The 13,288-nt window shown below is 42.2% G+C and overlaps 1 protein-coding gene across 14 annotated transcripts in view; it reads right to left on the bottom strand.

Annotated features, from left to right (window-relative positions):
• Window positions 1-13,288, bottom strand: part of CADPS2 (calcium dependent secretion activator 2) — a 385,311-nt gene that overhangs the window by 115,209 nt on the left and 256,814 nt on the right. For all 14 annotated transcript variants that reach the window (XM_077338372.1, XM_077338377.1, XM_077338370.1 and 11 more), the window contains 2 exons: window positions 7,589-7,692; window positions 5,081-5,237 (listed from right to left, as the gene is read on the bottom strand). In XM_077338372.1, coding sequence (XP_077194487.1) covers window positions 5,081-5,237; window positions 7,589-7,692 — 261 coding nt within the window. The remainder of the gene's footprint in view (window positions 1-5,080; window positions 5,238-7,588; window positions 7,693-13,288) is intronic.

Below are 13,288 nucleotides of genomic sequence, written 5' to 3'. Positions count from 1 at the left end.
CCCCGACCCAGAGGCCAAGCTGAGCCATGTGCCTGGCAACTGTACTGACTCATGCTCCCTGGCCTTGGGGCCTGGCCCAAGCTGTGAGCCCTGCCTTTGCCTTGAGCGCCTGGTCCTCGCCCACCCAAGCAATGGCCATTGCATGCCCAGGTAGGTTGGGGTGGGTGTGATTGCTCATTAGCTAAGGCAGTTCATTTGAATATGCTTACAATATACAAGCTTCTATATACATAAAATTGGACCGTACACCTTGACAAAACACTGAAGGTTTGGAAGCCACGTATTGGTAGAATATCCCCCACTCTGGGCCGACTGCTGCTCTTGCTTGGGATTCCACACCTCCCCCCTTCCCTTCTGGCCTGCTGTGAAGGGAGCCTCTAACAGCCCCTGAGGGGAGGGAGGCATTTCCAAGAGCAATGTGGAGGAGTCTGTGGGCATGGGTGTGCATCCCTTTTGAGGGGGGAAAGCTTTCCGATTCTGTCTAACTGCTGGCTGACAGGGAGGCCACAGAAAAAACCCTCCTCACTTAAAATACTGCTGTGGCTGGCATCCCTGCTGGAGGGACAATGCAGCCAAACCATGAGTGTCTCTTCTCCACCACTCTCTGTACCATTGAGCCTACCACAGAGGGTTGCTGTGCAGTAGGCCTCAAGTGTTTTGTCTCCACAACCTGTGTGGGGGGCCTCAGATGTTTCTTTTACACAATAGCCCTATCCACCCTCCAAAGTAGCTATTTTTGCATGGAGAGCTGATGTTTATACTCTGGAGATGTAATTTCAGCAGGTCTCCAGGCCCCATCTGGAGGTTGGCTACCCCTGGGTTGGAAATATTCCTTGAAGTCTGGAGGTGGGGCCTCAAAATGGCACAATTCCTCAGAGTCCATCCTCCCAAAGCAGCATTTTTTTGCCTGCAGAGCTGATTTTTATAGTTTAGAGGTGAGCAGCAATAGTAGAGACAATGGTAGAGACGTCCCTTGGCAGCATGGTATAGTGGTTAGGAGCGCTGACTTCTAATATGGCAATCCAGGTTTGATTCCCCACTCCTTCACATGCAGACAGTTGGGCAACCTTGGTCTTGTCACAGCATTGATAAAACTGTTATGTCCGAGCAATAGTATCAGGGCTCTCTCCTACCACAGAGGGTGTCTATTGTGGGGAGAGGAAAGCAAAGGCGATAGTAACCTGCTTTGAGACTCCTGGTAGAGAAAAGCTGCATATAAGAATCAATTTTGAAAGTGGGGCCTCAAAAGGATACACCCAACCAGCCACATAGTACCCCCGGCCTATCTCAGATCAAGAAAACCTTGCAGAAAGAAGGTAAGGTAAGGTTGCCAGATAGGAATAGGTTCATGTTCTGGAATTCAACACTTCCTAGGTGTGCTCGAAACTGCTTTGGGTCAGGACTGTTGTACACAGAGACTTCCTCTTAGGATTGCCAGCTTCCAAGTGAAGCACAAAACCATGAGCTAGCACCCATTGCACTGCAGCACAGAATGGGCTTTACTACTAGTTGTTTACGTGAAGTATAAACAAGTAATTAACTAGCCCTAACAGTAGTAATTAACAATACTAATTTGAGAACCCAGCTCTTATAGTGGACAAGACAAATTTGCACTGATGTATCAAGGACAGAAGGCATGCATTGTATCTCCAAGATGAGGACCTAAGCTTGCTTACAAGAATAGCTCTCTGATCAAAGATCAGGAGCAACAACAAAACAATGTCATGTATGGTTTTAGATCTCACTTTGAGCTCTTCCAACTATTGTATTTACATGGGTAAATAAACATTATACATCAAATCTATTGAATACCAAATAAAAAATAAATCTTGTGCATGGAAATAAGGAGCTGCGTTCTGAGATCAGCAAATCTACATGATGCAAATTTGCTGTACTTTACAATTTTGGCTAAATCCTGATAGCTGGGCTTTGACACACTGTGATAGATCCCCTTCAGTGCCCTGCAATCTGGAAAAGAACATGGGGAGAACGTAAAGGCAGTTGCAATCCAGTTGGTATTGCAACACCCTCTGCTATTTCTTATATGGTATTTTAACAACAGTAGCTGTACAAACAAATACCACTTCTCAGTTTTATTAAATACTCCCAGTGTTAGCCAGATTATACGGCTCAGTTGCTGGCAGTTTACTCCAACTGAGTGCATTGAGAAACAGTCTTCCATTTCACAGATTCAGAATTCATTGAAAGCTCTTGACACAGAACAACAAGCAGGTGCCAACCATCCATGTTTCAAAGGCAGAAGATTAACCTGGTGTACAATATGGTGACCTAACAGTTCTCCCTTTTCAAAGAAAACTGAAAAATAATCTCCAATACAGCCCTCAGTGCAAGAATAACCCAGTGGGATTTCCACCTCTTCATTTCCTAATGAGCTTTTTGATAATGAGAGGTGACTTTACCAGTCACTCTGGGCTCTATTATGGCTAATTTGACTCCACTTCACTCTCTGTGTTAATTATTAACACTAGCCTTTTTATCCTCATGAGAACCCAATCCAGGGTTCCTCTTTTTTCAGATTTATTCAAGGCTCTCATTCTATCTTTTCCTAAAAGAGGCAAAAGTCTTCAGTGTCAAATGCGTCCTTAAAGGTTGAACTATCAATTCTTATTCAACATTAGAAGAAGATCTAGTGACATCAATATTATAATCATGGGATGGTCTCTCTAACAGCCTTAATGTGCTAACTCTGTTAATTAAAGATTAAGCTCCACGTGGTATGTTTCATTTGGGAATTGGATCCTTGTTGAATGGTCATTTGCCACTTGCTTGCATCCTTAGGAGACAAAAGGGTGACCAGGAAAATGCTCTTCAATAGTGATGAAAGAAAAGATTTCCCCTAAATTTTCCAAGCAGCTTCCCTATACTTAAAAAAAAATATTACTCTTATAACAGCATTAGTGGAATTCCCAAATAGCTCCCTTGACCAGAAAATATCACACCAAACTACTTTTTTGTTAGAACACTGCTAAAACACACTATACAGCTTTGAACAAGCTTAGGAACTAGTTACGTTATACACAATTACCCACAAAAGACTTCTATAGTCTCTCCTTCCCCCCCCCCCCGCCCCCAACATTCGGAAAGATTATAATGCCAACCTCCAGGTGCACTTGATCTTTAGATTACAGAGATCCATTTTCCTAGAGGAAATGGCAGCTTCAGATTGCAAACGGAATGGTATGCCACTAGGTAAAACCCATCCCCAAACCCCACCCTCCCCAGGCACAACCACCAAAATCTCCAAATTTCTTAGGTTGGAGTTGGCAATCTTAGGGTTGATGAAGTTGCAGGGGGTAGGATACAGAACAATTCTGCTCCAAGCCCTCCTCATTGTTCTTTATTTTCTTTTTAAAAAGTGTCAGGGCTCTGATCCATGTATATATTGAATATAATACACAGCTTCCCAGGTAAAAATGGCTGTTTTGGAGGGGGGACAATTCATCTCCAGGCTTCTAATGAAAGGGCTTGTTTGGGAGGGGTGGAGGAACTCTGAAGCAGACAGGTTGTGACATGGGAGAGGTTGGGACCTGGGAATTGCTGGAAGTGCAGGTCATTTCCAGGCAACAGAGATCAGTCAACCTGGAGAAAAGCCCTCACTTTGGATCCCAAGGAGGTTCATGAATGCCAGGCTCCAGATGGGAAACAACAGAAATGATGGGTGGCAGCAATTGCTAATAACAAAAAACATCCAATAATTCATAGGTGTGGTGAGCTGGATTTGATTCCCTGCTCCTCCTCATGTTGAGTGACCTTGGGCTAGTCACAGTCCTGTTAGAAACTGTTCTCACAGAACAGTTTCACTCAGAGCTTTGTCAGCCTCACCTACCTTACAGGGTGTCTATGGTGAGGAGAGGAAGGGAAGACTATTGTAAGCTGCTCTGAGACTCCTTTGGGCAGTGACAAGCAGGGTATAAAATGTAATTGTTCTTCTACTGGGAAGGTGCTACTGGAATGCTGCTACTAGGAAACAGTGTCTCTCCTCTTTCACATGTCCCCATGGTGATTCTGTGCCCCATCTACACTTTCCCCATCTTCCATGGCATTGCTCTCAAATTTGCTTTGTTGTGATGGTCTTGGAAAGACTGAAACAATACCAAGCTGCTATCTATATGGAAAGGGAAAGTCCATATTTTCTGAGTTCCACCCACTTCACCATTATTTTCCCTGCTGCTATTCCCTGTGATGGCTACCCCCAAAGCACTCCAGATTGCAAATTGCAACATCTCATGACTTACTCATGAGTATACATTCCCAGGTCAGAGGCTTTTCCTGGCTACCCTGTGTCCCAGAGGGCCAGCAGGGGCTGTTTCTGGGCATTCCACAGCCCTCTCTCCAGAAGGCATGCAGAGGCTACACCAGGAGGCACCTCACTCCCCCACATGACCTCCAAATTGAAAGAGGCCAGAAGGCCAGGGCAACTTACTGGCAGCATGGCATGCTCTGAAGCCAGCTCCTCTTCCACCCAGCAATCTTCTGAAACTAGCAGGGAGTTGAAGTTGGAGAGCTGATCTCTTATTAGCTTTTCCTGACTGATTTGGGCTAAGTTCCCTCTTGATTTGGGCTAAGATACCAGGGCTGAGAGCCCTCCTGATTGGAGCTAAACTATCCTGGCTGAGGGCCATGACTTACTCATGAGTAAATATTCCCAGGGTAAAGGCTTTTCCTGGGTGTCTGCCTGCAATTTGACCTGATTGGCCCTAATTGGCCGAGTGTGATTTAAACTAATTGGCCCTCACTCATGAGTAGACATTCCCAAGGTAGAGGCTTTTCCTGGCTGTCTGCACACAATGTGATCTGATTGGACCTCATTGGCAGAGTGCAGTTTGAACCAATTGGTCCTCATTAGCAGAGTGGTCTCTCCCTATTGGTGGCATACCTCACAGGATGGCCAATCAGGTAGGGAATGAGTTGGCTGCACGCAAGTTCAACTTTATAATGTTTAGTGATAAAGATATTTTGTTTAGCTTCTAATCCAGCTCATCCTGGAAGCTAAGCATGGTTAACGTTTGAAAGGCAGGAATAATCAAAGACCAAACCAGTTATACTTGGAAAAGCTTACAGTCATTCCTTAGGAAGTTATTTAGCAGCTGGAAGAGAGGAAAACTATCCCAGGAGTCTGGTGTCTGGGCCTCCAGTGCTGAATCCATGTCAACCGTAAAGAGGGACCAAAATTTCTCTGCATGTTCAGACAACAAATCTGGCCACCAAGCAAATGCCTGCATCATAAATCAGAAATATTTTTTAAAGACAGTAGTGTAAACAAAAATCAAAAAATTCAACTTGTACTCTCTTCCATACATGATTACAGAAAACAGAAATGAATAAATGCATTTTTACTTAGCTACAGCAAGGGTGTGTATATGCTGCATTTTAAAACTTTAAAAATCCATTACCTTTAAACCTGATTTTTTCAAAAACCAAAGTTTCTTTTAATTGACTCAGCTATATTGTTTCATCAATGGTGGGTCTCCCCATTTCAAGCAAAGAAAGGTATTTCCCAGCATTTGTTATCTTACATCCTTTAATTGAATTGCCAGGGCCTGAACCAGGGAGCATCTGTTGCTGCTGTTCTACCACTGAACTTGCACAAATATATAAATGTGTATATATTTTCATGCACTTACTTAGATTATAGATCAATAAAGAAAATAATTTTTACTTCCTTTGTTAGTAATGGTTGAACCCCTTCTTTGAACCTAGTTGAAATTATTATTATATTCTTCACCCCACATGGCATGACATCATTTACATTCAGTGCTCCAATTAATTGTAGGGGTGGGGGAAAACTGAAAGCAATAGAGCCACAAGATTATTTTACCAAATGTTGCATGGAATAACCAAGAATCCTATCCACATGGTACAGTGAATGCATAAGGCCATTCCATGATCCCACAACAGAAGCAGTCTCAAGTGGAAGTCCAATCAATATCCACATAAACAGATTCAAGTGAAAAGGGAAGACTCCAGTGAGATATCTTGCAAAAGATTGCCATCAAAGAGCAAACTGTGTCAGATGTTGAAAAGAGCTTAAAAGATTCATGCATGAAACCACAAATAGATACAAAATACAGTGTTTGGTTTGCAATGAATAACATACCTCTTTTCCCTGTAGAAATCCACATTTTGGAAGTTTGTGGAACAGAAAAAACAGTCAAACTGTTAAAACATCAATTAGAAGCCAGCAAGTTATGGCTTTATCTTCTTATTGTTGAAGGTATTTCTCTATTTTCATTAGCAGTCTCAGCTTACTTTCAAATATTAATATTTATATCAAATTAATACTGGTTTTGAAAAATTATTAAGTTAGATTCTGCCCACATTAAGCTATTATTAGTAATAAGAGTAAAAGTATCACAACTCTATTTTTTATTACTAACAGAGAGGAAAAATACTTAAGAAAATGTACCTGTGGAATTAAATATCAGAATGTAACTCTTTGATCACATATTAATTTTCAGAACTTCTCTGAACTTATTTTCTTCTTTGAATGCACATTAACAGAAGAAAAAACTTGCATATACATATTATCAAGTAATTATTTACAGCATAACAGAATTGTTATACTAGTACAGAATAATGCCCTTTGGGAATTCATTTCAAATGATTGAAGCAGCTGTTTCTGCCATATAAAATAAAATATCCATAACAAGTTCACACATGACAGATGTGAGCTAAAATCTAGAACTGACAGTGTGAGGCAAAAGCAGATGTTTTGAATGATCATATTTATAGACACTATATCTTAGTTTACCATTTTGTCTGCTTTCCCAGAAAATTATGAAGGTTTTTAAAATTTTATAATATGAACTTCTTTCCAAGAAGTTTCATGCATCACTAAAAACCTAGCAAATCAGATTTTTTAAAATACTAGTATTATTAACAGTTATTTCAAAAATTGATTTGTTGATTTGGTAAAATAAAGGGAATTTTTAGTTCCTGTAGCAGCTACTGTAGTTTCCTCTGTATGAATTATTAGGAATGCCTCCTGCCTGACCAAAATAAACAGGACTTGTACATGAATACTCTGTGTCCTTACTGACTTCAGCAGGTCTGCCCAGGGGCTCCCTGAAAACATTGTGCCCACATTTTGAAAAATAATTGAACAGTAGTACTTCTTGGATCAGCTTTAGAGAAGAGTATTATTAAACAGAATCTCCTCTTTTGCTTTCTAAAAATGTATATATGAAATAGACACTTCACACTCCTGTTTTATTTTGCTTGGATTTATAACGAGAGATATGATGGGAATAATAATTTATATTAACCTGCATTCTTCATGTGATTTCAGGACCTCTGGCTGGCAATAGCTCTGCCTTTCCCTTCCGCTTGATCTGGTGCAGGTTTTTGAAATGTTTAGATCTGAAGCTTATTCAAGGGGATCCAAGTACAGTTTTATTTCACTTCACTTTCCGTAACCTTCAAAACTATTATGGCTCTGCAAATGTGAACTGCCTTTAACATATGTCAGAGGCTTTTACCATAATGTTTCTTGACAGAATTGCTTCACACCGAGGCTGTACAGGGTGGCTATCAAGCCTTATTGTACAGCTAATGCCGTTATCCTCACCTCTGAATGGTGCTCTTCATTTTGCTGCAGGACTTCAATGCAGAGCTCTGCTAAATGAATAACCTCTTCCAGCTTTACCGAAGGAGGCGCTTGATTCAGCGTTTCTGTGGTGGAAGAAACACATAAACTACGATGGTGGCAGCTACGAAAACATAGGATGGGAAATGAAACAATACACAGACTAGATGGTTTCAGAAGGTTGACATCACTTAGCTCTCCATGCATGCTTTTAATGCAAATGATTATAACTGCTTTTATGATCAGACCATATGTATTTTAAAAAGTATTTTACCGACTAAGAAAACAGAGGCCACAGTCTGGCCTTTCCAGATTAAATACATGGGAACTAACAGGTGCATCTCTAGTGGCACATCAGATGTTCAAGTTCAGCAACAAGCAACTTCTATTCCTCTCCAAGGTCAGCGGCACAAATGGATCACAGGCCAGGGACTTGTTTTCCCTTCATCTTACTATGCCTAGAGTGATATTCATGATGGATTAATTACTGTGCTCAACAGGCAGAATTCATACTCTTTCTTTGCAGCTGAATTCCAAGCATGTATAAGCTGAATATAATAGGTTTCAATTTATCTAAAAATTAAGAAAGAACTATGGTACTATGCAATTAGCTGACCCTTTCATGCCTCTGTACTTCTCACAATGAAGGCCACAAGTTGTCCTGCTAAAGCAGCAATTAACATTAAATATTAACAATGAATAGGAAGATATAAAATGAAAACTGGATTAATAAAGGAAAAAACAATTTCACCTTTAAAACATATACTAGGAAATCCCCCCCCCCAAAATGGAGTAGGCACACAGACAACAAAAATATATCATGAAGTTTAATTTAAATTCAGATATATTTGCAAAATACTCTTCTGAGCTGGCAAAACTATTAACACAATTAATTGGAGTAGAGAAGCTGATTGAAATTATTTAAAACTAAACATATATGAAAGACTATTCCTTTCCAAGCATATGTGTATTAGAGACCAGCAAGCGGAAGACTGCATTAGCTATACTGAATAAGTCCGTGAAATTCTGTCCCTCTCACCTCTTCATACCACTTTTTCATCAACAAGATAACCACCTATCCTTAAGAGGCTCTTTCCCTTTATCACCCCTCCCTTTGCTTTGCAGCACACAGATCCTCCCAAGTCCTCCATGAGGTTTTTCTCTGAAGCAAACATCCTATTTGTATCCCTTATAGCAGCTGTACTGTTTGCCAACAGTCTAGCCTTCAGTCTCCTCCTCATTAGTAAGAATACTTCATGTGCACATTCCTTGACATCACAGCATTCCAGCTGGTCTGTGTGTGATATCCAGTTTTTGACTCTTTCAGTTTGCTGGGTTCCCTGTAGCAAAAATATCATAGCTTTACAAAACAATTAAAATGAGAGGCATGATAACATTACTTTATTACAAAATGTATTTTTTCATAGCCAGACACACATCTATCGATGCAGTTAATTAAACAAGCTAGCAGAAGGCTATCCAATATCTGAAAACCTTCTTTTGGGATTAAAAAAAAACTGCCACCTGAATGAGGTTGTTGAACTGATAGCAAGCATAATGCCCAGAACAAGTTCCTACTTAGAAGAAGACAGCAGGCTTGCAAATTAGCATGAGGTCTTTTTTCCCCTTCTGTTTGATTTTCATTCAACAGCACAACAATCAGTGTCTGATAAAAATATATTTGTGAGTGGGCAACTCACTGATCCTGCCCTTTGTTCTTTCAGTGAAATGAACATGCGCTAAGAGCTTTAAATTACAAAAAAGCCCTCTCTCCACATGTACAAATGGCTCTACTCTGCCTTCAGTTCAATAGTGCTTGTAGTGCTCTTGTTTTCCTTCAGATAAGTCTTTGTGAGCTTGGAGGGCATTTACATGCAGCAATTCTTTTTTAGAAGAAAATTTGCCTGCAGAAGACCTCATTAAAAGTGGTTTCAGCCTTTGAGCAACGGGTCTGGACAGAAGCCTCTCATTGTCCTTTTTCCTGGCCATAGTCCACTTCTTCTTTGTCTATTATGAACGCTTGTTTTCTCCCCTTAAAAAGTGAATGTGCGCCACTGTAACCATTTATCCAGCTTGTTCTACTATCCCATAATATTCTTTTACTATCGTATGGGGGGAAAATCAAACTTGGAATTCAGGGGTGAAGGAAGGACACAGACATGGAAAAATAAAGACAAGGGGAGACAAAAGCGAAATGACATGGAAAAAATCTTGGTGCAAGCACCGATCTAAAAAAGCTCATTTTAAATTTTAAACTGGCATTAAATCTGCTGTATCTCTCTGGGACATGCTGTACACTTTGACCCCTCTGACATCGTTCAAATACACAGCTCTCCCACATGCAGAGTACCCACCATCCCAATCATAGAATTATAGAGTTGGAAGGAGCCATATAGGCTATCTAGTCCAACTCCCTGGCAGGATCAGCCTAAAACATCCAGGATAAGTATCCGTTCAGCTGCTGCTTGAAGACTGCCAGTGAGGGGGAGATCACTGCCTCTTTAAGCAGCTGGTTCCACTGCTGAATGAGCCTCTTGTGGCGCAGAGTGGTAAGGCAGCAGAAATGTTGTCTGAAAGCTCTGCCCATGAGGTTGGGAGTTCAAGCCCAGCAGCCGGCTCAAGGCCAACTCAGCCTTTTATCCTTCCAAGATAGGTAAAATGAGTACTCAGCTTGCTGGGGGGGGGGGATGGTAATGACTGGGGAAGGCACTGGCAAACCACCCCGTATTGAGTCTGCCATGAAAATGCTGGAGGGCGTCACCCCAAGGGTCAGACATGACTCGGTGCTTGCACAGGGGATACCTTTACCTTTACCTCCACTGCTGAACTACTCCAATGGTGAAACCCCCCCAACCCTGATATCTAGCTGGTACTGCCCTACGCATAATTTAAACCCATTACTGCGGGTTCTATGCTGGCAACAGGAATTGTTCTCTGGCCGCTTCTAAATGACAACCTTTTAAATACTTAAAGAGAGAAATCATGTCCCCACTCAACCTCCTCTTCTCTAGGCTGAATATTCCCAAGTCCCTCAGCCTGGATCATCCAAATCATGGAGTTGGAAGGGACTTGGCTCATCTAGTCCAATCCCCTGCACCATGCAGGACACTCATACACTATATCCTGCCACCCCTTGAACCTTCACAGAATCAGCCTCTGTTTAAAAATTTCCAAAGATGGAGAACCCACCACCTCTCGAGGAAGCCTGTTCCATTGAGAAACCACTCTGTCAGGAACTTCTTCTGGATGTTTAGACGGAATTTCTTTTGAATTAATTTCATCCCATTGGTTCTGGTCCGTCCCTCTGGGGCAAGAGAGAACAACTCTACTTCATCCTCTATACGGCACCCTTTTAAATACTTGAAGATGGTTATCAGTTGCCTTCTCAGTCAACTCCTCTCCAGGCTAAACAGACCAAGCTCCCCCAACCTTTCCTCATATGTCTTGGTCTCCAAACCCCTCACCATCTTTGTTGCCCTCCTGTAGACATGCTCCAGTTTGTCTACATCCTTCTTCAACTGTGGAGCCCAAAATTGAACATATTTATTTATTTGATTTCTATACTGTCCTTCCATATGGCTCAGGGCGGTTTACATACAACATCATAGGGGATACATGGAACATAGTACTCCAAGTGAGGCCAAACCAGAGCAAAGCGTTACTATCACCTCCCATGATCTGGGTACGATACTCCGTTTGATACTGCCCAAAATCCCATTTGCCTTTTTAGGCATCGAGTCATTCTGACATGTTCGATGTCTGGTCTGCTCTTAGATCCTTTTCACACATACTAGTGCTAAGACAAGTCTCCCCCATCCTACATTGGTGTATATGGTTTTTCCTACCTAAATGCAGAACTTTACATTTGTCCCTATTTAATTGCATTTAATTCAGTTTAGCCCACTTCTCGAGGCTATAAAGGTCACCCTGTTTTAGAACTCTGCACTTCTCCTTAATAAATTGCGTCTTGTTCTCATTTTCCCACTTTTCTAGTGTTTTCAACTCTCACTGAACTCTCACTATCTTCTGAGGTGTTTGCTACTCCTTTAAATTTGGTGTCATCTGCAAATTTAATGAGGAGTCCCTCCACTGCCTCAACCAGATCATTGATAAAAATGTTGAAAAGTACTGGACCCAGTATGAAGGCCTGTGGTACCCCACAGCTCACCTCCCTCCAATATGATGAAATATCACTGACAACAACTCCTTGGGTGCAACATTCTAACCAGTTCCCTAACTACCTAATCATCCGAAAATCCAATTTGCAGTTCTCCAGTTTACCCATAAGAATACCATAGGAATCGTTGTCAAAAGTCTTACTGAAATCCAGGTTGGTCTGGCAGAACTTACTGAAGACAAATCCTTGCTGATTCCCCTGATCAACAAATTCTTCTTCAGATGTTTGCATATCACCCACTTTAAAATCTGCTCCATTACCTTCCCTGCAACTGAGGTCAGATTCACTGACTTGTAATTTCCTGGGCCATGTTTCAGTTTTTTGAAGATTGGGAAAACATTTCCTCTCCTGGCACCTCTCCAATTCTCAAAGAGATCCTACAGATGATGGACAAAGGTTCCACAAGCTCTCCACTAAGTTCTTTGAGCACTATTAGGTGAACAACATCCAGTTCAGGGGATCTGAACTCATCTAGTGCAGCCAGGTGCCTCTCAACAACCATTTTTTCCATGTCAACCTGCCACCTAGACACTAGTCCAAATTGGCCATTTCAGGCTGATGCAGCCAGTGCTGTGCCACAGAGGAGGGGAGGGGAGGTGCAGGCAGCAGTGTGTAACTTGGTGCACACACACAGGTGCAGAGCCTGGAATGGCTGACTTGGCCGCTGCCATGCACAACCCTACATACCTTGCCTACTATCATTCCCAAACATATTTATATTCTTCTGGGAAAACACAGAGGCAAAATAGGTACTGAACCTATCTGTCAGAGTCTTTCCACCTTCACCCAACAGCGGGCCTATTGCCTCATTTACCTTATGTTTGCTCCTTACATATCTGAAGAAGCTTTTCTTGTTATAGTGGACTTCCCTGGCCAGTCTCAGCCCACTCTCAGCTTAGCTGCCCTATCTAGCCACATCCAGTGGCAGCTGTGCAGGAGGTGCCTGGGATGTAGAGCATAGCCAGAGTCTACACCATAGCAAGGTCAAAGTCCAGTCTGAGTCATTAGGTATCAAAGCAAGCAAAGTTAAGGGCAAGGTAAAAAGTAGTCAAGGGGAAGCCAAGGTCAGAGTGCAGATAAGCATATAGTCAAAAAAGCCAGCCCAATTACCAGGTGCATAGTCAAAAGCCGTTTGCCAGAAATCAGGTAAGCTGATAGGAGTAACAGGAGGTCAGGAGTTCACAGAGCCAGACAGGAGGGTTTCTGCATAGATTGCACCCATGCTGAAGAGCTGCTGTCTTGCCTAAAAGCAGCCCAGCTAATTGGCTGCACCTGGGGGAGGACTCGCTCATCCTCCCCAGGAGCTATCCCAGCTGGGCCCCATCTACTCTGAGAGCATGCCTGCAGTCTTTGGCTTCTTCAGCGTTCAACAAATATCACTATTCTGCATCCTCTGCTTCTTTCAGGTGAGCTGTCAGGGCTGGAGTGCATTTGCAGCTGCTCCAAAGATGCCTCTTGGGAAGAGCCTGGCTGACTTGTGTTGTTTTCCCCTGCTGCACATTCAG

This window comes from Paroedura picta, chromosome 5 (genome assembly GCF_049243985.1).
Source record: "Paroedura picta isolate Pp20150507F chromosome 5, Ppicta_v3.0, whole genome shotgun sequence".
Classification (NCBI taxonomy): domain Eukaryota; kingdom Metazoa; phylum Chordata; class Lepidosauria; order Squamata; family Gekkonidae; genus Paroedura; species Paroedura picta.
Note: the sequence above shows the minus strand (reverse complement) of the source record. Positions and strands in the feature narration are given on the sequence as shown.